Source organism: Panthera pardus, unplaced genomic scaffold (assembly GCF_024362965.1).
Source record: "Panthera pardus isolate Hobbes unplaced genomic scaffold, ASM2436296v1 HiC_scaffold_15, whole genome shotgun sequence".
Classification (NCBI taxonomy): Eukaryota; Metazoa; Chordata; class Mammalia; order Carnivora; family Felidae; genus Panthera; species Panthera pardus.
This window is the reverse complement of record NW_026526710.1, coordinates 70,645,079-70,669,579: the sequence shown is the minus strand read 5'-3', so window position 1 is coordinate 70,669,579 and position 24,501 is coordinate 70,645,079. Positions and strand designations below refer to the sequence as shown.

The following is a 24,501-nucleotide window of genomic DNA, read 5'->3' as shown; positions in this document are numbered from 1 at the left end:
TCCCAAGGGAACAGTGCCGGAGAGCCCCTCAGCGCGCGGGGGCGGGGCGTCGGACCCGGAAGTTGTCTCTGCCCGACCCAAAGATGGCGGCTGCAGTGACGCCCGCCCTCATGTCGTATCTTCCTGTAACCAATGCGCCTTGACGCTCGGGTGATTCGCCGGGGCGGCCTATGCGCGTCGTTCTGATGCAACGTCCGAGTCGAGGAATCCTCCGGTGCACGTTGGGGTGACAAGGCAGCAGTGCGTTGCAGGCGATGTCCTTGGAGGTGACCGGGCCGACCGCAGGGATGGTACTAGGTGAGCGGGGATCGGGGACTCCGGAGTGTGTAAGTGGAGCGATGCCCCTGCGTGGGGCAGGAAGCTAGTTGCAGTGGATTGCCTGGTCCCGAGTGGGCGGTCCACCGCTATTTATTCGTGAAAGATGGGAGCGAGGGAGGGGCCTGGACCCCAGCTGGGTCCCGACTCGCGGAGCGGGGCCCGGTTCCCCGGGAACCCCCAACGTCCGGGGACTGCGATGGCGGCAGCCCCGGACCCTGCCCCACGGCGAACCGTCTCGTGATTCAGCTGAGACTTGGGCACTGCGAGGCACTGTGAGACATCAGAGTAATCCCCAAATATGTAAGCTCTTCCAAGAGATCATCCCGAAAGGACTTGAGAATGCTAATTCGCTTTCACACATCCTCATTTATATTGAGATTTCCGGGGGACCATATGGTGCAGTAGAAAAAGGAAAACAGACCTGGATTGATGTCACTGTTCACACTCAACTAGTTATAAGGCCTTCTGCAGTTAGTTTAAGCTCAGAGCTTCGGTATCCTTTAAAGATCAGACGGAGGTGGTATTTATTTGACATCTGTGCACTGTCACTGGGATATCTGTTTTGCATGTGTTATTTCGTCCTCCGTGCGGCCGATCAAGATGGGTATCATGTTTTCCCTCATTTCATAGACAAATAAGCTCAGAAAGGTTAAGTGAATTCCTGAGGATCACCTGGCTTTTAAAGCACAACATCCAAGATTCCAGTCTGGTCTGGCCAACTCCAAAGCCTTTTTTTTTTTTTGTTTTGTTTTAATTGTTTTGGACTCCAATAGATACAGAAGCAGTCTCACAAATTAGAATCATCAAAGTTCATTTTGAAAAGCCAGATTTGTAACTAGTGTGTTTTTATGTAATGTCACTGAAGTAAGGGAGTAGGAAAGTAATTATGATACTTCTTTTGGACTGTGGTAATTTTTGCTAATCAGTTGCTTGTTCTGTTCACAAAGGTAAAGAATGGATGAAGTAGTTACAGTATGAGGTGACTGATAATTATTGGCCAAGTGAGTAACTTAACTCTCCTTTTGTAAAACAGAGCTCTATGTCTCGGATCGAGAGGGAAATGATGCTACAGGTGATGGAACCAAGGAGAAACCTTTTAAAACAGGTCTAAAGGTAGCGTCTCATTAGGAAAATGGCTTTGTGTTTATTAATGACTTATGTCTATTGCTCTGTGAGTTGTCAATGATTTTATTTCAGGAAGTAGATTGTTTTTTAATTTTTTTTATGTTTATTCATTTTTGAAAGACAGAGACAGAGCACAAGCAGGGGTGGGGTGGAGAGAGAGGGGGACACAGAATCCAAAGCAGGCTCCAGGCTCCGAGCTGTCAGCACAGAGCCCGACGCGCGGCTCGAACTCACTAACCTCGAGATCGTGACCTGAGCCGAAGTCGGATGCTCAACCGACTGAGCCACCCAGGCACCCCAAGAAGTAGATTTGAAGAGAATTTTCAGGAAAGAGAAAATGAGGAATGTATACAGCTGTGTAGCTTTAAGAGTATTGGATGAAGAAGGTTTTAAACTTAATTTGAACATTTTGAAGAGGTGTCTTCTTTTTCTTTCTTATCACCCTGAGAGAGAACATGCGAAACTCACTAGAGGATTTTTATTTTTATTTTTTAGTTTTTTTTAATGTTTATTTATTTTTGAGACAGAGACACAGCATGAGCAGGGAAGGGGCAGAGAGAGAGGGAGACACAGAATGTGAAGCAGGCTCCAGGCTCTGAGCTGTCAGCACAGAGCCCGACGCAGGGCTCGAACTCACGAACTGTGAGATCATGACCTGAGCCGAAGTTGGACGCTTAACCGACTGAGCCACCCAGGCGCCCCAAGGATTTTTAGATCATGAGAAATAATAGTACGTTAGTAAATTAGCATTCTGTCTTCACTCTACAGACTCCTGAATCACTGAGTGTCTGTTCTGAGACACGGGTCCATTCTTAGTGTACTAATATAAATTAGATTCTTTGAGTCTCAAGACTCAGGATCACATCTAGATTCTAGTGGTAAATTCACTAAGAGGCCTCTTGGGAGATTAGAAGAAATCTGGGCATGAATTTCATGTGAGGGAGGCTGAGTCATAACTTTTAGAGGGAAATCTTTCATTTCCAGTTGTTTTGGGGTGATTCCTATGGCTCCCCAAAACTGACAAGTGTTTAGGTGAATGTTTGCAGAATGTCACTATTAGCAAAAGTGTGCCATTCTGATTTGGGGAATTAAAGTTTGGGTCTTTCAATTTCAGTGATAAAAAAAGAGCCATCAGTAGAGAGTGTCAGGTAGCAAATTCCTAATGATTTACAAACATCTCTACAAAGTCTGATTATTAAAAAGAATTCCTCCTCTTGGATGTTTTTAAAAGATCCAGGTTCCCTCCTCTGCGATGATCATTGAGTTGGGGTTAGCGTTAAGACAAGATGAAAATTATTTTCCAGGTTTGGAAACTAGACCTTTAGTTTTTGTAAGCTGCAGATCCCATACCTGGAGAGACTAACTTGTTACATTTCGTGGTTGACTGAATCAAGTAATATAAACTATGAAATATAAATGACACAGCAACACCTGATATGTCTTCATATTTATGAAAAGAGGTGTTCTACATGGAGGAATTTTTCAAATTAAATGAGGCTTACTTAGCCTTAATGTTCTCAACCATTGTTTTTGTTTCTGAAAGAGTTTCAGAAACAACTTCCCTGATTTCTTAATGAAGATTAACCATTTAGGCGTAATCTGTGACTGTCTTATCGTTAGCTCTTTCTCCTCTGTCGTTCTCAGTATACTTCCCGCTGGTCCCCACAGCCCCTTAAAATCTGTTTCTTCCAGGCTGCTTATACTGGGAAACTGTATACAGTTGATCCTTGAACAATACACCCCCACAGAGTCAAATCTGTATATAGCTTTTGACTTCCCTAAAACTTAACTACTAATAGCTTCCCGTTAAGCAGAAGTTTTACCAATCACATAAGCAGTCAACACATATTTTGAATGGTATATGTATTATATATTGTATTTTTTTAAAAAAGTAAACTAGAAGAAAGAACATGGTAAAATCATAAGGAAGGGGGCACCTGGATGGCTCAGTCATTTGAGTGTCCGACTTTGGCTCAGGTCAGGATCTCACAGTTATAAGTTCAAGACCCACGTCAGGCTCTCTGCTGTCAGCATGGAACCCGCTTCAGATCTTCTGTCCCCCCCCCACTCTCTGCCCCTCCATTGCTTGCACTCTTTCTCTCAAAAATAAAAATAAACCTTAAAAAAAAATAAAATAAGGAACAGAAAATGTACTTACAGTACTATACCGTATCTGTGGGAAAAAATCTGCGTAAGTGGACCCACTCAGTTAAAAAAAATTTTTTTTAATGTTTATTCATTTTTGAGAGGCAGACTGTGAGCAGGGGAGGGGCAGAGAGAGAGGAAGACACAGAATCCAAAGCAGGCTCCAGACTCTCAGCTATCAGCACAGAGCCCGACGCGGGGCTTGAACTCACAAACTGTGAGATCATGACCTGAGCCAAAGTCAGACGTTCAACCAGCTGAGCCACCCAGGAGCCCCTGGACCCACTCAGTTTAAACCCGTGTTCAGGGGTCAACTGTAATGTGCAACCGAACTTGCTAGAATTTTTGTGAAAGGACCTGAGCACTTCTACTTTAAGCAAAGTGTCTTTAGTACATCTGACCAGTCATTCTATGAACATTGACTTTTGGCTCTTGGGGCCTGTATGCTTTTCTTCCTGGTTCTTGATTATGTTCTAGATAGCTGAAGTTGCCTCATAATTAGGATGTTATTTTGATTTCAAATATTGTACAACGTTAAAGCAATTTTCTTTTTCTCCCTTTCCACCCGAGGCTTTGATGACGGTAGGAAAAGAGCCCTTCCCCACCATTTACATAGATTCACAAAAAGAAAATGAGGTAGGTGAGCTAAAAAACTCAACAGAATTACATTTTATGAATAAATTTGCATCAGAACATGGAGGTCTTGAAAAAATATGTTTTTCTCTCTAGAGGTGGGATGTTATTTCTAAATCACAGATGAAGAACATTAAAAAAATGTGGCATAGGGAACAAATGAAGAGTGAATCCCGGGAAAAGAAAGAGGTGAGTCATGACTTTGCGACTGTGAACGGTTTTTGGGTTAGAATACTAGAAACCGTGTTAACAGATTGCTTTGTTGTTAAAATTAGGCAGAAGACAATTTGCGAAGAGAAAAGAACCTGGAAGAAGCAAAGAAAATTACCATCAAAAACGATCCAAGTCTCCCAGAGCCAAAATGTGTGAGTGTGACACGTGTTGTCCCAAATATCGTGGACTTCCCACGCCAGACTGTCAGCTCTGTGTCTGAGGGGCGTCCCCCATGGTCTGTTCCTTTGCACCATTTACCCTTCCTTGCCTTTTAGAAGGCGTAGAGGGAAATTACATTTTCGAGTTATGAGGCTGGTTCTTCTGGGGTTCGTTTTATTATAAAGTTTAGTAATTAGGTGTTGAGTGGTTCCTGCCCTGCCTAAAAGCTGCCTAAGTGTCCTCCCTCCCTACCTGTCCATTTCCTCACCATAAAATAAGGGGTCAAAATCCATGATTCTCATTATTACTTTTTTTAATAGTGATGTTTCTTTTTTAATATTTATTTATTTTTGAAGGAGAGAGAGAGAGACAGAGCATGAGCGGGGGAGGGGCAGAGAGAGAGAGGAAGACACAGAATCCAAAGCAGGCTCCAGGCTCCGAGCTGTCAGCACAGAGCCTGATGTGGGGCTCAGACTCACAAGCTGTGAGATCATGACCCGAGTTGAAGTTGGACACTTAACCGACTGAGCCACCCAGGCACCCCTGTTTTCATGACTTTTTTAAACAGATGAAACATTTTGTGATTTTGTGAATTGTATGCCTCTGTATTTTCTCTAGAACAGATGCTGGGCTGTGAGTGGACATACTTAAATGTCAAGTCGTTCTTGCTCCTGATGAATTCTCCTATTTTTCCTGTGTCCTTAACGATGAGCTGTCTTGGCTGCATTCACGCTCCCCTTCCTGTGCTCCTCTCTCCTTACCCCTCCAAAGCAAAAGCTGGCCTTGCTTAGCTTCCACCTTTCGATGTCAGGAGGGACTATGAGGGCAGGAGAGGGCTCTGTGTGGACTGGTTGTTGCTGCTATTATGAGTTCATTTCATCATTGCTTATATATCAGTATCTGAGATTCCCGATGTTTCTCAGGGTCAGTTTTACACTAAGAGAAGACTTGGATTTTTTTTTTTTTAACCACTCCAATATGGTGAAACTTTTTGGTTCTGACCTGCTGTAGAATGACTGTAGTTTTGTACCATTTGTGAATCTTTAACACTTTTACTGTCATCCATCTAATAGCAGTGGAGAAGTTGATATGTGGTAAATTACACAGTTGGTCAAATGTTATTGATTTCAATTTGACAGGTGAAGATTCATGCACTGGAAGGATACAGAGGCCAAAGAGTAAAGGTATTTGGCTGGGTCCACAGGCTGCGTAGGCAAGGTAAATGGTATAGCTTTGCTTTTCTCGCTTCAATTTTAAACATCCCTGGTCTTAGGTGAAGGAGAACATTAAAGACCTTTTCTTGGGGAGAGGGGTGACATTTTTGGTATTGGAAGCTAGGTTTTAAAAGATGTGAACCATGGCCTTACTTTGTTCTTCTGTAATATGACTATTACAGGTTTAAAAATTACTTAAATGCTGGGGCACCTGGGTGGCTCAGTCGGTTAAGCGTCTGACTCTTGATTTCGGCTCAGGTCATGATCTCATGGTTTGTGACTTCGAGCCCCTCATCAGGCTCTGCGCTGACAGTGCAGAGCCTGCTTGAGATCCTCTCTCTCTTTCTCTCTCTGCTCCCTGCCCCCTCAAAAATAAATTAATAAATAAGCATTTAAGATACAAGTTATTTAAAGATTATTTAAATGCTATTTAACAGTAAGCAACCACAGAGATCAGAAGTATCCAGTAAATATTTGTCTACTTGAATTTAATTATTTAATGAAAAGCAGGGGATGTATTACAGGAAGTACAAAGCCAGATCTGAAATTTATTTATGGCAGTAGTGTTGACTCTTATAATTAGTGTATCTGCATTTTGCTTCTCCCTCGGCTCTGACTTTTTGCTTTCTCTTATTTTTATTTTTTTTAAATGTTTGTTTATTTTAAGAGAGAGTCGGGCACAAGTGGGGGAGTGGCAGAGAGAAAGGGAAAGAGAGAATCCTAAGCAGGCTCCTCACCATCAGTGCAGAGCCCAGCATGGGGCTCAATCCCACGGAACCGCGAGATCATGTCTGAGCTAAAATCGGGAGTCAGACACTTAACCGACCGAGCCACCCAGGCGCCCCTCGTATTATTATTTTTATTACATGTATTTTATTGTAAGTAGTTATCACATCCTTTGGAAATAAGATGGGGCATAAATAAAAAGAGTGATTCTGTGCAGCAATGTTTATGCCCCTCCCACTGAGCACACAGCACCATGTTATTACAGGGGATGCAGGGGTGAATAAGACCTAATCCCTCATCTCACGTGGCTTACTGTCTTGCTTTCCCATGGTCACGTGGATCATGAGGCTCACACAGGCTTTGGGAGCAGAGTGCAGAAAGTAAAGAACTTTACAAATACTGAGTAGTGATGTTACCAGTGGCCGCTTCAGAGGAAGGGGGCCACAAGGGAGGTTTGACCTTTTAACACTTAACCATGGAGTTTCCTTTTTTAATATCAAATTATGAGAAAGTACTTTTACGTGTTTTGAGAACATTCTGGCTAAATTTTTCTTTCTCACGTTTAGGAAAGAATTTAATGTTCCTAGTGTTGCGGGATGGTACGGGTTATCTTCAATGTGTCTTGTCGGATGACTTGGTAAGTGTTTTTTCTTCCTTATAGCTGAAAATCTGATTATTTTCAGTAAGTTCCTTTACTGTTAGTTTTGGGAATTTTAGGAGCGGTTTATGTATTTTAAACTGTTATGGAAAATTTCCAACACATAAAAATAGGAAACAGTACAGTTGACCCTCGAACAACATGGGTTTGAACTGCACAAGTCCGCTTTGCACATGGGTTTTTTTTACAGTATTGTAAGTGTATTTTCTCCTTTATGACCTTGTTCACGACGTCTCCCTTTCTCTAGTTTCCTTTAAGAATACAGTTTATAATGCGCATAACATGTAAAATATGGTAATTGATTTTATGTTATTGGTAAGGCTTCTGGTCAACCTTAGGCTGTTAGTTAAGTTTTGGGGGAATCAAGTGATAAGTGTATTTTTGACGGTGCAGGGGGTCAGCACCCCTAACTCCCAAATTGTTCCAGGGCAGCTGTATGAGGAAACCTCAGGGGCTCATCACCTAGCTTCGGTAACATCTTCGTCAGTTTCAGCTGCTATAATAAAGTACCATAGATTGGGTGGCTTACAAACAGAAACTTATTTCTCACAGTTCTAGAGGCCGATTGTGTTCTGGTGAGGGCCCTCTTCCTGGTTGCAGACTGCCAACTTCCTGTTGCATTTTCACATGGCAGAGAGCAGAGGAGGGGGGCAAACCCTGGTAACTCTTAAAAGGGCGCTAACCCCGTGACCCACCCTCATGACCTCATCTCATCCTCATCACCTCTGCGGAGCCTCACTTCCTCACCCCGTGCATTGGGGTGCAGGATTTCAACATACAAATTTTAGGGGGACAAAAACATTAAGTCATTAAGTAATAACTAATGTGTGGCCAGTTCTGGTTTTCTACACCCCACCCCCCACTTTTACTCCCCAGACGTTGTACCATTTCATATAAATATACTTGAATTTGCATCTCCAAGAAAAAAAAATTTTTAAGTGTATTTATTTTTGAGAGATAGAAACAGAGCATGAGCAGGGAGGGACAGAGAGAGAAGGAGACACAGAATCCGAAGCAGGATCCAGGCTCCACACTGTCAGCACAGAGCCTGACACGGGGCTCGAACTCACGAACTGTGAGATCGTGACCTGAGCCAAAGTCCGAGGCTTAACCAATTGAGCCACTCAGGTGCCCCCCCCCCCCAAAAATATTTCTAAGATAACCATACTAATGTTATCACAACTTCCTAAAATGAAGACCACTCCTAATTGGTTGGTTTGAATGAGAACCCAAACCAGATCTATGTATTCCTTTGAGTTGATGTGGGTCTGAAATCTGAGTCTGTAACCATTCTTCCTTTTTCTTTTCTACCTCCATCCTCACTCCCTCCACCCGCCCCCCCACAACCAGCCCTTGCTGTTTATTTGTTTGAAAAAACCTAGTTGGTTGTCTTGTGGAACTTGTCCATTCTAGATTTGGTTGGTTGCATCCTGAGATGTCATTTAACATGTTCCTCTATCCTCTGTATTTCTTACAAGCTTATCAGATTCAGGTTTTTGGGTTTTTCTGTTTGGTCTGGTTTAGTTTGGTTTTGTTTGTTTGTTTGTTTGTTTGTTTGTTTGTTTTTGGCACAGCTACTTCCTGGGCGAGGCTCTGCTCTTTCAATCGCATCACATCACAAAACACATAAAGACACATGTTGTCTTTTTTTTTATGATTTGATGATAGTGAGTTGAAGTGTTGATAGCCTGACCCCTCCCTTATAAAGGTACTTGTCACTTTTGTCCTAATGATTTTAGTAGTATCGATGATTAAAGTCTAGGTGGACTGTTTATTATTTCAACAGTCTGAATTTTAAAGAAAAAAAATGGACTGTTCAGATATTTTTAAGAGATGTGGGCTACTGTCTTTTCTGCATATATATGTGTATAAAGTGTCTATTTACTTCTATATGTTTATCTGTAAATAGATGAATCCTTCCCCCACAAAAATAGCTATTAATAGTAGATATTAGTACTAAATACTAATGGCTGTATTATTTTACCGGTTTTAGACCAGGTAACTTCTATGTCAGTAATCCCCTTAGCTTTCTGTGCATTGGAACATATATTTTGACGTAAATATGAGTCGGTAAATTTGAGCTTTAATCTTTTTACAGTGTCAGTGTTACAATGGAGTAGTCTTGGCCACCGAGAGTAGCGTTGCAGTCTATGGAATGCTGAATCTGACCCCAAAGGGCAAGCAGGTGAGTAGATTGAATTCCTCACTGGATGAATAGGTGGTGGTTTGTTCTCCAATGCTTTCTATTTGTACTTTCTGTATTTGGGAAATAAACCCGCTACTGTGATGTCCTTGCTAAATTTAACATCCCTTTACCTTTTCCAGCGAAATATGTACACTGTACATCTCACATGATACAACAAACTCAGGGATTTCCAGTTTTACAGATTTCTTAAATAACCCTCAGGGGCCATAGTAAAGCCACTTTGCTACGGATGTGTGAATAATTTTTCAGCAAGGTGGAAGTAAGAGCCATCTCCCCAAAAAATTTTATGAGAGGACAGTAACCTGAATCTGAAATTTTATGAACAGAATTTGAAAGTCTCTTTTAGAAAAAGTTAACTGTAATTCTGCTAGAGAGTCGTTTGTTCTCCAGCCAACAGGCCCATAACCCACACCAGTTAAGCTACTTGTTGGTAATTATCGTTCAGGTAATTACTGTGGTTCTGCTTGTTGGCTGGGAAAGAAAACGAACGAATGTGGCATATTAACCACCAGAGGGAGCCCCTAGAGTCTTCCTGATAGACTAGAAATACCGATAAAAGAGGGTCTCCCAGACTTCACGTAAAAGACCCTACATTAAGAATAAATATCTGATTCAAGTTCACTGACGTAATGTCATTTGCAAAATGGAGTAGTCGTTACGATGTGTTACTTGCTCTCCAGGGTTTGGCACCAAGATAATTACATATATTCCATGATGCCTGGCTTCTAAAATGAATTGCTATTAATGGAATTATTAGGGAGAATTTGCATTTCTGTCATATATCTGTTCCAAAGAGAAACAGCTTTTGGCAAAATCTTTGCATTTAAGGAGTTTTTTAATATAAGTAAAGTGTTATTTTAAATTATCGGGCAAAGGTGAGAAGATACGCCGGCTGGTAATGGTGGTTAGTACTTACTCCAAGTTGCAAGATTATCATTTATTTTCTAGTTAGTGCATTTCTATTTTGTTTTTAAATTGCATATTTACTCTGAGAGGAATATTAAAAATACCAATATAAAATTGAATTATTGGGTCTTTGTGATTGGAAAAGTAGGCTAATACTGATGAGGTCTTAGAAATACCAGGTTACCAAAAATTTTGACATAAATTAAAATCCTCAATAATGTTAGTTTTTTGTCTTCTCCTCTCTCTCCTTTCTCCCCACCCCTCTTTCTGAAATGTAGGCTCCCGGTGGCCATGAGCTGAGCTGTGACTTCTGGGAACTGATCGGGTTGGCCCCTGCCGGAGGAGCTGATAACCTGATCAACGAGGAGTCGGATGTTGACGTCCAGCTCAACAACCGACACATGATGATCCGGGGAGAAAACATGTCCAAGATCCTGAAAGCTCGTTCCGTGGTCACTAGGTGCTTTCGAGATCACTTCTTTGATAGGGGATACCATGAAGTAAGTGTGTGTTCATCTTTTATAAAACAAACGATACCTTCTGCCATTTTTACACTTGAATGGTGGCACTCACTAGCCTTTGTTTACGCCTTTCCATTGGAACAGGTTACTCCTCCAACGTTAGTGCAAACACAGGTGGAAGGTGGTGCTACGCTCTTCAAGCTGGACTATTTTGGGGAAGAGGCATTTTTGACTCAGTCCTCTCAGTTGTACCTCGAGACCTGCATTCCGGCCCTGGGAGATGTGTTTTGTATTGCACAGTCATACCGGGCAGAACAGTCCAGAACACGAAGGCACCTGGCTGAGTACAGAATTGTCTTTTTATTGTTATTTAAAAAGAATAGTTTTAAGAACGTATGTTTAGAGAAGCAATCTTTATGTAGGAAAATGATGACTATGTAAAAAAAAAAAAAATTGACCTATTAAAAGGGTATGTGGAAGGCAGTTCAACAAATTAATGGAAGTCATGTATGGTTTTGCCTCCTAGGCCGGAGCTAGCTTTGGGCTCTTCTTTGACTTGGCCTTGATCCTTTATAAGGGATAAACAAATCACTATTCACAGGGGAAAGAAAGGAGCCCTAAAACTAAGTTGCTGAGTTGGGAGTTGGTCAGTGGTGCTGGAATTGCACATTTCTGGGCAGTTTTGCAATGTTAATGTCCTTGCTTGGGAGAAACTTGGCAGAAAAGAAGAGCGGCCCCCAGCTAGTGTCTTGTTCTTCAGATACACACACGTGGAAGCAGAGTGCCCTTTCCTGACCTTTGAGGAGCTCCTGAATCGATTGGAGGACTTGGTTTGTGATGTGGTGGACAGAGTCTTGAAATCACCTGCAGCAAGCATAGTTCGTGACCTCAACCCGGTAGGAGTACTGTTTTATGGACATGCAAAATCAGAATTTTTTTTCGGAAAGTAATGAAGTCTTCACCATCAGTTTTTCTAGATTTAATGATGTGAGCTCTGAAATAACTCACTTTTATGTGTATATACACACACACACACATATATACATATATATACATATATATGTATCTGTATACATATACATACATATGTGTGTGTGTGTGTATGTATACATATATATACATATATATATATTTTTAAGCATATGATTGGGACATAGCTTTATTATTAGTTTCAGGTGTACAGCATAATGTTTTGATATACAATTTGTTCTTACGATGCAACCTTCTAAGATCTATTCTCTTAGCAACTTTCAAATTTATAAATCGAGTATTGTTAGATATAGTCCCCTTGTTGCACATTATATCCTCAGGACTGACTTATTTTATAACTGGAAGTTTGTACCTTTTGACCACGTTCCCGCATTTCTGTACTTATATTTTTAAGAGAAACTTTGATTCCATTTGTAGGAATGTCCTCGTTGTTTGTTAGTCTGAAATAACATTTTGCAATAACGATGAACAGTTTTTCTTAAAATGGAGCTCTCAGTGTTACCGCTTCTTCACATACGCTGTATTTTTTCTTTGCGTTATAGAACTTCAAGCCCCCCAAACGGCCTTTTAAGCGAATGAACTATTCAGATGCTATCGTGTGGCTGAAAGAACACGACATAAAGAAAGAAGATGGGACTTTCTATGAATTTGGAGAGGTATGTATTGCTTTCTAATTGTTGTTTCAAAGGTGTCATTGTGAGCCAGTGGATCGCTACTCTGGTTATTTAACCAGTAATGCAGGAGGCATCTGCTTCTGGTCAAATAAATGGTAACAACAGACCCACCTCCTCCCTGGGGTTGTTAGGATTCAGAATCCGCAAGTGTAGAGTAAGCCTTGGAACGGTACATCTCTGTAGTGTTCAGTAAATAGCTGTCACATCTTTTGCCTCTTTCCTCTTCTTCCATGGTCAATCCGTGGTCTTGATTTACTCTAGTGGTAATTCTCAAGACTAGTGGGAGGCTTCAGAAAGGTCAGAAAGGTGTAAACTTTAAAATTACATGCAGGGGGCGCCTGGGTGGTTCGGTCCTTTAAGTGTCCAAACTTGATTTTGGCTCAGGTCATGATCTCACGGTTCGTGAGTTCGAGCTCCACATTGGGCTCTGCACTGATAGTGTGGAGCCTGCTAGGGATATTCTCTCTCTCTCTCTCTCTCTCTCTCTCTCTCTCTCTCTCTCCCTCTCCCCCTCTCCCCCCCTCCCCCTCTCTCCCCCTCTCTCCCCCTCTCTCCCCCTCTCTCCCCCTCTCCCTCCCTCCCTCCCTCTCTATCTGCCCCTCCCTCACTCATGCTCACTCTCCCTCAAAATAAATAAATTAATTAAAAAAAATGAATTACATACAAAATATTGGTATGTTTATGTTCGTTTTATTTGTCTGGAGAAAGTAACCTGGCTCTTTCAAAGAGGATTCCTCTCCCAAAAGAGTATATTAAAACTTTTTCAGGTGGAGAAGAGTCAAAGAAAATAGCTGTTGTTTGAAATGCAAACCAAGAGAGCGGGCCTTGATGGGGAAGGTGGTCTAGTGTTTCAGATAAACTGGGAATGTATATTAGAGGTATAGATTGTTAACACTATTAAGCCCTCTTCCCTGTGCATTTAATCATTTCTTACATGGTATTTGAAAATCTGTTTTTATAGATAAAATTTGAGTATTGCTATTTAAAAAAAAAAAAATATACATATATATATATGAGTAGCATATATATATATATATATATATGAGTAGCATATATATATATATATATATATGAGTAGCATATATATATATATATATGAGTAGCATATATATATATATATATGAGTAGCATATATATATATATATATGAGTAGCATATATATATATATATATATGAGTAGCATATATATATATATATATGAGTAGCATATATATATATATATATATATGAGTAGCATATATATATATATATATATATATATATGAGTAGCATATATATATATATATATATATATATATATATGAGTAGCATATATATATATGAGCTGCTAACTAAAGTTTTGTTTCATTTTTGGAAGGAATTTACAGAGAGGACAAACAGTATATTAGACCTCTATAAATTACTTCTAGTGTTTCAGTTGGTGGTGTATAATAACAAAATTTTGGGGCCGCCTGGGTGGCTCAGTAGGTTAGGCGTCCAACTTTGGCTGAGGTCATGATCTCGTGATCCGTGAGTTTGAACCCCATGTCAGGCTCTGTGCTGACAGCTCGGAGCCTGGAGCCTGCTTCGGATTCTGTGTCTCCCTCTCTCTCTGCGCTTCTGCCGCTCATGTTCTGTCTCTCTCTCTCCGTCTCTCTCTCCCTCAAAAAATAAAGAAACACTTTAAAAAAATGTTTGTATTGAAGATTTGAGAATTGTTATTACCTAAAACTTAGCAAAGTAGTGTCACAAAGTTGAGTGGAAAGAGCACAATGTTTGGAGTAAGAAGCCCTCCGGGTGGGCTTAGCTCCCACCTGTGTCCTTACTGCTGAGTAATGGGAGGCCAGTGACCCCACCCCCTGGTTCTTTATCTCCACTGTGGAGGTAAGAGCAGCTTTGCCAAGTTGTGAGGACTCCGTGAATTGAATGCTTAGTCGGGTCCGAGGCTCAAAAGGCCCTCGAAGCTTGTCAGCATTTATTGTACGCTGATGTCATCCCGTACACATGAGGAGACCAGAGTACATACGGGGTCCTCCAACTTTTTGGAATGTGCAGTAAGACCATTTCCTCCCGGGGGCGCCTGGTGGCTCAGTCGGTTAAGCATCCAACTTCGGCTCAGGTCATGATCTCACGGCTCGTGAGTTCGAGCCCTGCGTCGGGCTCTGTGCTGACAGCTCAGATCCTGGAGCCTGCTTGGGATTCTGTGTCTCCCTCTCTCTCTGCCCCTCTCCTGCTCGCACTCTGTCTCTCTCTCTGTCTCTCTCTAACATGGATAAACGTTAAATTTTGTTTTTTTTTAATACCATTTCCTCCCAGTTAAATCTCACTCTAGTAGGTAAAGCAGATGAAAGCTGAGGGACCAGTATTATCCAACTCATCTCCCATTTCCTCTCTTTACTTTGGAGGGCACAGGCCTCCCGGGACTGGGGCTTGGTGACCCCTGTGCCAGGTGATTGCTAAGCTCCATTTTGGCTCTTAGGTTAAACATATCAATGAGTCTTGTCCTTCCTGTTCTCTCGGTCAGTTTGTACTGAGACAAGACTTTTCAGGTTTAACTTGAATTTATGTGTGGTTTACCCAGATGATGTTTTGGATGAGAAGCAGACTAGCCCTGTTCTTCATCATCTAACATTTCTCGGCTAACTATTCTACGTGCGGTTACGCTTATGAACTTGACACTGGTTATTTGTCTTATGACTCTTGTCTTCCTACCATTGAAGCCACATAGATTTATTGTAACAGGAAAAGAAGTACAGATGACAGGACAGTTTAAAGATTAGTGTTATTAATAACACTGTGCATAGACCAGTGATATTCTGGAGCATTCACTGATGATCTTATGCCATATGGGACTAAGTGGACCATGTTTGCTTCAGAGCTAGACGAAACTGGCCCCTGAGAAAAGTAACTGAACAGTATCTAGTCACAGTGATAACGACTTGAGTGGTTTGGTTTTCGTCTCTCAAGCAGCATGGCTCTTGAGATGTCCTGTAGAAGGAAGCGGATCTTTTTGCAGTTGGTTTAATAACTGCGTGTGAGTTTTTAGAATACCTTGATTGTTTTTGAAAGAAACTGTTGCTTCCACCCATGGGTATGGGTTGTGGATGGGTGTGTATTCTCTACTGTATTGCATTCATGAGATAAGGGCTGCTTCTGGGTGAGAGCTGCCTCTGTCTTGTTGGCTTTCGAGTAGTAAATGTTAATGAAGCCTTATTTCACCGCAGGATATCCCAGAAGCTCCTGAGAGACTGATGACGGACACCATTAATGAGCCCATCTTGCTATGTCGATTTCCCGTAGAGATCAAGTCCTTCTACATGCAGCGATGTCCTGAGGATTCCCGCCTTACAGAATCTGTCAGTTTGTGATTCAGATCATAATTTTGCTCCTTAAGGGGGTGGGGACTGCCACTGGAATAAGATACAGCTCATGGCAAATGCTGCATTATACATCTAGAATGGCAATATTTAAAGAAGTGGGTTTTGTCTTCTGATTGGGTTTAACATTTCTTGTTAAATTACAGGATTTTAATGTTACATCCATAGTGCTCTGTTAGCTGTAAGAGCTTCATTGTGGTTTTCCTTGAAACTAGAGCCGTGTCATGACGGACAGCTTGGTAGTAACTGCATTTTATTTACTTGTTTTTAAAGGTGGATGTGTTGATGCCAAATGTTGGTGAGATTGTGGGAGGCTCAATGCGTATCTGGGATAGTGAAGAAATGCTGGCGGGTTATAAAAGGGAAGGGATTGACCCCACTCCCTACTACTGGTACACAGATCAGGTAAGAACAGTTTTGTTTTGGTTTTTACACTCTTAAATGTTTTCATTATAATAGTTCTGTATAAACTGAAACCTAAAAGGCGAGAAGTCAGTGTGGTACTTTGGTGTTTGAACGAGCTATATTCAGCTTGATGTTCTAATAGCGTGGCATGGGATTATTACTAGTTTTACCTTTGTCCAATAATATGTGCACTTCATTTGAAAAGCTACTAGCTGCTGGCCTTGTCACTGCTACTAAAATTTTAAAAAATTGTTGTTAGATTCTACCAGCGTCTAGGCTAGCTTGCATTTCCCTCTGATAAACAGAGACGTTGACTTAGTTTAAAAGTTTGAAATCTCTTCTTTTCAGGGTGACACTTAACCCCTGGTTTATTTTTCATACCAAATCATTTCTACACACATGGCCTATGAAAGCAAATAGAATAAGAGTTCAATTCTTGGGGCGCTTGGATGGCTCAGTTGGTTGAGCGTCTGACTTCGGCTCAGGTCATGATCTCACCGTTTGTGAGTTCGAGCCCTGCATTGGGCTGTGTGCTGACAGTGTGGAGCCTGCTTCGGATCCCTCGCCCCTCTCTCTCTGCTTCTCTCTCTCTCTCTCTCTCTCTCTCACAAATAACACTTAAAAAAATTAAAAATAGAATTGAATTCTTAACCACGATAAGTGAACTCATTTCACAGTAGAAAAATTTTAATATCTTAGACAAAATTTTAAACATCTGTTCTTTTTTTTTAAACAGAGAAAATATGGCACATGTCCTCATGGCGGATATGGCTTGGGCTTGGAACGATTCTTGACCTGGATTCTGAATAGGTATCACATCCGAGACGTATGCTTATACCCACGATTTGTCCAGCGTTGCAAACCATAACTGATTCCTCCAGAAACATTAAGGAAAGAATACAGTTTATGAAAGGAACAGACTGCCTCTTTCAAAAAAAAAGCCAAAATCTTCCCTTTTTTATTCCATTCATGTTTATCTATTTCTTTTTTCTCTACCACCAAAAGCAATTCAAATCATTTGAATATCAAGTAACATCCTATTGTCTTTGGGTTTTTTTGGTATTGTCATTTAAAAAAACAATATCCATCAGAAAGTTTGGGGGAAACATGTGGCATGTAACACTACAGTTATAACTCCATTTCAGCATTTTTATCTAATTATAGGTTATAATTTTTGCATCATATATGCCGCATATATACTTAAACAGTTTTTAATTATGGACTAAGACATTCCAGTAACTTAATCGTTTCGTCCTGTTAAGTGTAACTGGAATTCTTTAATTTATGTCATTTTATTGTATTCGTGAGTTAGAACATCTTGGGGGAAAATTGACAGTGTGGTGTAAAAATCTGCTAGTGTTAGAACAATGTGATTCGGTAATAGATACTGGAATCAAACAAACACACTTTTGCATTGGTTATTAATCTTTTCTAATTGTGTAGAGCTGCTTATAATTCTAAAGCATATGAATTGGTGTGGAAGAATTTGTAAAAATGGAATTGCCCTAAACAATTTGAAGTTACGGCAAAAAAATTTTTTTTTTTTGGTTCCTAGCGTTAGGTTAAGCTAAAGAGGCAGTGAGCTTCCCTCTTTCCTGGTAATTTCTAAGTAATTAAGAATAAATAAATTCCGAAAGAATTTGCAGCTGGAATCTTAATGACAATTGTACGTGGCTGTCTGAGTCTTCCCACACTGTGTCTTTAGATCTAATCTGTGTTACCTTATTAACTCCTAGCAGGCTTATTGAATGCCTTCATTTCAGATTTGGTTAATTTCTCTCCCAAAATGCATGTCATGTATTCTCAATAGGCTGTATTCCCAGCAATCAATAAATGGACACACATAAAAACTATTTGCTGACTTAATTTTTCTAAAGCTGAACATCTCAGTCTTAAATTAGTTCATGCCTTTTTCATTTTTGTTAATCTTTTTATTTTTCATAATGTGTATATGGGAAGTTAGATATTACCAAATTTAGTAGGTATTATTAAAATTACATAATAGTGAAGAGGAACAAGTTTTAAAAATTAGATGTGGGTTCTAGTTAAGTTTTGTAATCTTTGTTATTTTTGGACACATTAGATTATATCCTATTTTGCAATTAAGTGAAATGACAGATGGAAATGGGGCATTTATAGTATATTTGGCCTGTGGGGCACCTGGCCTGCTCAGTCGGTTGTGTCTGACTCTTGATTTGGGCTCAGCTCATGATCTCACGGTTCATGAGTTTGAGCCCCACATTGGGCCCTGCACTGACAGTGTGGAGCCTGCTTGGGATTTTCTGTCTACCCCTTCCCCACTCATACACATGCATTTTCTCTCTCTCTCTCTCTCTCTCTCTCCCTCTCCCCCCCTCCTCCCCCCCGCCCACCACCCCCTCCAAAATAAATGAATAAACTTAAGATATATCGTATATTTGGCCTGTATCTTTAAGTAGAAAGTACTTGGAAGAAAGTGAATGAGCTCTGACTGGATTCAACGAGGCAGTTCATTTGCTCAGAATTTGAGGACGAGATTGGACCCAGTTAGTCTAAATTTTAATTGTGTAAATAAATGGAGAATTTTGAATACTGAGAGAGAGCTGTGGGATTAGGTGGGGATAAATGCGTCAAGGTCATGGTGACATCGGGCCAAGAATCTGAGCGTGGCGAGCAGCAAACCTCATGCACGTGGACGTTCTTCCCTTGACCGTGTAGTTGTTACTGCCACCTGGTGTCACAGCCCCATGTGTGTCCAGCCACAGACACCCAGTTCCGAGTTCCTGTTCCTGCGGGACTGTCCTCTCACGGCTCTTTCCTGACGTGGCTCTTTAAGTTGATTCTTCCCCCTCAACCCCCTTTACCTTTGCTACTTGTGCAACAGGCCTGCTTGAGGTTTTGGGGACGGACAGGAGGCTACTCGGCAATTCAGACGACTTTGGTATTAACTCTCCCTCTTGTGTCTGGCAGCCGCTTGCAGCCACCCAGCTTTTACCTTTTTGCTCAGCGTCTCCCTCCCCGCTCCGCACCTGCTTGCCTCTAGCATTTACTAAAACTTTCTTTAGTGTACAGGGCAGTACGACCCTGTCAGAAGCAACCTTCCTTCCTACGCACTGGAATCACTTGGGGACCTTAAAAATGCCGACGTCTGGGTCTTATCCCACACTAATTGAATCCAAAGTTCAGGGATGGGTCCTGGATGTCTTTCAGAAGCTACCCAGGTGGGGCTTTTGGACAGCCAGGTTGACCATCACTGAGTAGCTCCCTGCTACTTTTTTTTTTTCTTTTTTTAAGTGTATTTATTTTGAGAGAGAGAGAATCCCAAGCAGGCTCTGCACTGCTAGTGTAGAGCCTGACGCGGGTCGCGAACCCACGAACCGTGAGATCATGACCTGAGCCAAGATTAAGAGTCAGATGCTCAACCAACTGAGCCCCACCCCCACAGGCACCCCAGCTCCCTACTGCTTCTAAACGCAACCTTAAGCCTCTCTTACTATCACTGTAGGTGATATAATTTAATTATTCCTATCATTTAATTAACTCCCATTAGTCACTGTAGTTGAAAGGGGGAAATTTGGGTAAGGCCGAGGCTGTTCAATACCGGCCAATGGCTACAAAAGCACTACATGTGTTTCCATTTAGCGTTCAAGGCATATTGACAAGTTCTCGAAGTTAGGACAGCTGCCACCAGTGCTGCAAGTAGGGCTTTGTGTCAGGCCACGCACTGTCCTGTGCTTCTGTCCTCACGGTAACCTTCGGGTAATTTGTATTAACCCTAAGACAATGGCTGAGGGGCGCCTGGGTGGCTCAGTCGGTTAAGCGGCCGACTTCGGCTCAGGTCATGATCTCGCGGTCCGTGAGTTCGAGCCCCGCGTCAGGCTCTGTGCTGGCAGCTCAGAGCCTGGAGCCTGCTTCAGATTCTGTGTCTCCCTCTCTCTGACCCTCCCCCGTTCATGCTCTCTCTCTGTCTCAAAAAAAAAAAAAAATAAACGTTAAAAACAAATTAAAAAAAAAAAAAAAAGACAATGGCTGAGAAAGGTTAAGGCACGTGCCCAAAGCTGCATGGTTAGTAAGTGGCAGAATAAAGTTTTAAACCCCCAAATTTGAAGTGTTTTAAAACTTAGAATCAGCACATTTCATTCAACCCTTCTAGAAAAAACAAAAGGTATGTATGTCATCATGTCCAAATACTATAGTCGTATTGGTAATCACTGGTCAATTAAATGGTTTGGTTTCTTATTCTGGAAAGTTTCTTTCTACCTCATGAAACGTTACTAATGTGATTAGTGAAGAACATCAGGTAGTCATAGTTCCATCTTCCCACAGAAGCTTCTGGAGCCTCTGTCTGCTTTAGTCTCAATTATCCACCCTCTGTTCACGGAACACAGTTATCCAGAGTTGTCTTTCACAGTTCCCTTTGCCTTTCCGTGTTGGACATCCTATTTCTGTATCGGACATCTTATTTCCAGTGTTTTATGTTCCCCTCCTGGGTTACTTCCTCATTTTGGTGGCACACATTCTCCAGTAGTTTATTGAGGAAGGGTGTGGGGAGAGTAAATTCGTTGAGACCTTGCATATCTGGACACGCTCTTGATCCATCTTTGCACTTGAACCATAGTCTCCATATTAAAATGTGGGCCAACAAGCACGTTTCCTTCAGAATTTTGAAGTCCCGACTTCCCGTGTTGCTACTGAGAATTCCCAAGCATTCTCACACCTGGTCCTTTGCATATGACCTGTCTCTTCTGGAAAACTTGCCTCCAGTGTTCCAAAATTTCATGATATTTCTTGGGACTTTGCATTCATTCCCACTGGATGGTTGACCAGCCCCTTTTACATCCAGAAAATCGTGCCCTGGAGCTGTGAAGAAGTTTCTTAAGTTGCTTCATTGAAAGTCTCCCTTCTGTTTTGTTTTTGTTTTGCTTTCTTTCTAAAACTATTATTCAGATATAAGGCTTTTTAAATGTTCTTTTTTTTAAAAGTTTTTATTTTGAGAGAGAGAGCAAGTGAGCAAACGAGTGTGAGCGGGAGAGGGGCAGAGAGTAAGAAAGAGCGAGATGGGGCACCTGGGTGGCTCAGTCAGTTAAGTGTTTGACTTCGGCTCAGGTCATGATCTCACGGTTTGTGGGTTCGAGCCCCGCGTCAGGCTCTATGCTGACAGCTCAGAGCCTGGAGCCTGCTTCTGATTCTGTGTCTCCCTCTCTCTCTGCCCCTCCCCTGCTCATGCTCTGCATCTCTCACTCTCAAAAATGAATAAACGTTAAAAAAAAAGAAAAGAAAAAAAAGAGTGAGAATCCCAAGTAGGCTCCGAGCTGTCAGCGTGGAGCCTGATGTGGGGCTCAAACCCATGCACTGCAAGATCATGACGTGAGCTGAATTCGAGAGTTCGACGCTCAACCCACTGTGCCACCCAGGCGCCCCTAAATGTTCTTTTATCTTTTTTTGGTGGGGGAGGGGGTTTGGTATTTTCTGGAAGTTCCTCAACCTTTTCCCAGTCCTATTGAGTTTTTCATCTCTTAGCAGAGTAAAGGATAAAAAAAAATTTTTTTTAATTCTTATTCTGACCTCAGAAAGTTCCGTCTCTAAGGTCTCTATTCCACATTTTCTAACTGCATCTTCCCTGTTTCCTCCATATTGTTTTCTTCTACTTGGCTGGGTGTCTTTTTCCAGTTAGAGGCTTTCCTCAGTTGTCAGGTAGTGCTTCATGGTTACCTGCCGAGAATTCCAAACAGGGCTGGAAAGGCTTCCAGCGTGTGGGTAGATGTGCACCTGCTCTGCAGTGCACCTGCTATCTTCAGCCCAGAGCCTTGGGCGGCCTCCCAGCAACCTCACCTCCAGCCGGCTGCTGCAGTTGGGGGGATCTGGGAAGTCTGACTTCTTTATCCAACTTTCAATCCGTCTCCTAGCATCCCTCTCTCCACCCCCACCCCCAGAGCCACCTGGTAGCGCCAATCCTGAGCCGCCTAGGGATTCTGTCGTGTGACTCTCGATGGTTCTTAGGATGGCCAGCTTAGGGTTCTTGGGTTGCTAAGTCATTAGCCATTTATCCATCTGCCTTCCGGGTCCCAAAATTCTGTTGCGGTGGTTCCCTTTTCTCCCCACTCCTTCTAGGTTTGCGCTTGAAACCACCAGCACTGTCTCCTGTCTCCTACCTGTTCTCCCCACCCCACGTGTCTCGCGCTCTGTAGGCTGCACACCACTCGCTCAACTGTTTTCCTCAGAGCACAGCCCCCAGCAGGCTCCGCTTCTCAGGGACCATCACGACTATCCCCAGTTCGTGAGCCCCTCAGCTTATAACTCTTAGTCCTTCCCCCACCCTGTGCAGTGGTGACGTGAATGCCTTGCTCTTGGGTACTGTGTGCTTTTCTGCCTCCGTGGCGTCCCCTCACGTTGAAGACATTCCAGTTCCTCTCTTCTTGTAAGTTCTGAGACCACTTGGATGAAAAAGCATTCCTTCCTCCTCTCAGCCTGAAGTCATCACTGACTTTTATCCGGGAAACCTCTGGTCACCTCTAGCTCCCCCGCGGTAAACAGATCGATTTACTAAATAAACATAATAATTCCCTCCACCCCCCAAATCTCAGCTGAGTGTGAAAGGCATATCTCTAGGCATTAGAAGCAGAGGGCAGGGAGGTCTGAGGGTCTCAAGGCCAGGGCTTTCAGGTTCGGGTTGAGGGTTAGGGGGAGAACTGAGCCCAGATAAAGACACAGGGAAGGTGATTTTTAAATATATTTTTATTAAATATATTTGTATTAAATATATATTATTAATATATTATTATATATTATATAATATTGTATATTAATATTAATATTTACTATTTTATTGAATATATATTATTAATATATTGTTATTAAAATATAACTTACAGAAAAGGTCACATATCATAAATGTGCAACTCCATGAGTTTCCACAAAGTGAATGCATTGTGTACCCAGCTCCAAGAATGCCCAGACAGAAAGGTGGAAAAACAGCAGGACCCCTTCTTGCATGAAGCAGGGCCTCAGGGCTGGTTCTTGTGTGAGAAGAGATCTAGAAAATTGGCCTTGGGACCCAGAGAAGGACAAGGAAGGCTGCCATCGCTCAGGGCTCTGCATAGGGAATGAAAGCTTCCTGGAAAGAGTCAACGCTCCTGGTTTTTACACAACTGCCAGGAGCAGGAAAACCAAGCTGAGAAATGAACACCCACCCCGTCTAAGACTGGCGGGATCCCTGGATCCTGGCAGAGTCAAACCAGAAAGTCTTTTAGGGATCCTTCCACCACCCAGGGAGCAGAGAACTCTCTGGGAAAAAACACTCTGACCCATATGGACTTAAAAAACCCCACAACCCAGAGAAGAAAATGAACGAATTTGGTCACGCGGCAAGTGTCTTAATACTGGCTAAGGAGCTCCTATCTATTTCCCACACTGCAAAGTGAACCTTCTGAAACACTGTGGGTCACTGTGCTAAAGGGAGATGACTCGGGGGACCACAGTGTTTCGTCACCTACAAAGTCCTGCATCAATCGGCCCAAGTTTCTTGCCGCTTACCCCACATGCTCTGCTCAAGACACATGGGTCCCCTTGCTGTTCCTCAAAAGCCTTGCTATGGGTTCCCTCCCCCGCTCGCACTCTGTCTCTCTCAAAAAAAATAAACATAAAAAAAATTTTTTTTTTAAATGGGGGTCCCTGGGTGGCTCAGTCAGTTGAGCGTCTGACTCCAGCTCGGGTCATGATCTCACAGCTTGTGGGTTTGAGCCCCACGTTGGGCTCTGTGCTGACAGCTCAGGACCTGGAGCCTGCTTCAGATTCATTCTGTGTCTCCCTCTCTCTCTCTGCCCCTCCTCCACTCACACTCTGTCTCTCTCTCTTTCTCTCTCTCAAAAAATAAACATTAAAAAAAAAATAAAAAATAAAAAAAAGCCTTGCTATGGGTTATGTCCCCTACAAAGATATGTAGAAACCCTCACCTCTGCTACTTACAAATGTGACCTTATTTGGAAATAGGATCTTTGCAGATGTAATTAATTTAAGATGAGGTCAATAGGCTATGTCCCTAGGGTAGGCCAGTATTCAACAAAACCCCGATATGACTGGTGTCCTTATGGTTACGAAAGGACAGGCACAGAGAAAGTCCAGTGACGATGGAGGCAGAGATGGAGTGATGCAGCTACGGACCAAGTACGGCTGAGGATTGCTGGCCACCCCGGCAGCTGGGAAAAACAGGGAAGGATTCTCCTCCACAGATTTAAGAGGGAGCACGGTCCTGTTGGCACCTTGCTTATGGACTTCTAAGCCTTCAGGGCTGTGCATTTCTGTTGTCTTCAGCCACCTGGTTTGTGGTATTTTTG

General features: G+C 42.2%; 1 protein-coding gene across 1 annotated transcript; it reads left to right on the top strand.

Annotated features, from left to right (window-relative positions):
- The first annotated feature begins 124 nt into the window (after positions 1-124).
- On the top strand, positions 125-18,042 carry NARS1 (asparaginyl-tRNA synthetase 1). The gene is made up of 15 exons (XM_019463939.2): positions 125-297; positions 1,352-1,431; positions 4,159-4,224; positions 4,318-4,410; positions 4,497-4,586; positions 5,733-5,811; positions 7,100-7,170; positions 9,290-9,376; positions 10,582-10,803; positions 10,909-11,108; positions 11,525-11,660; positions 12,297-12,410; positions 15,632-15,763; positions 16,058-16,189; positions 16,926-18,042. The coding sequence occupies exons 1-15, from the start codon at positions 255-257 to the stop codon at positions 17,055-17,057; spliced, it is 1,677 nt and encodes a 558-aa protein (XP_019319484.1). The 5' UTR covers positions 125-254; the 3' UTR covers positions 17,058-18,042.
- The last annotated feature ends 6,459 nt before the right edge of the window (positions 18,043-24,501 follow it).

What these genes read in the sequence shown, in the direction of transcription:
- NARS1 (XM_019463939.2), top strand. Translation starts at nt 255, where the DNA reads ATGTCCTTGGAGGTGACCGGGCCGACCGCAGGGATGGTACTAG. An exon ending in GACCGCAGGGATGGTACTAG is followed by an intron (nt 298 to 1,351) that starts GTGAGCGGGGAT and finishes TTTGTAAAACAG; the next exon opens with AGCTCTATGTCTCGGATCGA. An exon ending in ACACGAAGGCACCTGGCTGA is followed by an intron (nt 11,109 to 11,524) that starts GTACAGAATTGT and finishes CTTGTTCTTCAG; the next exon opens with ATACACACACGTGGAAGCAG.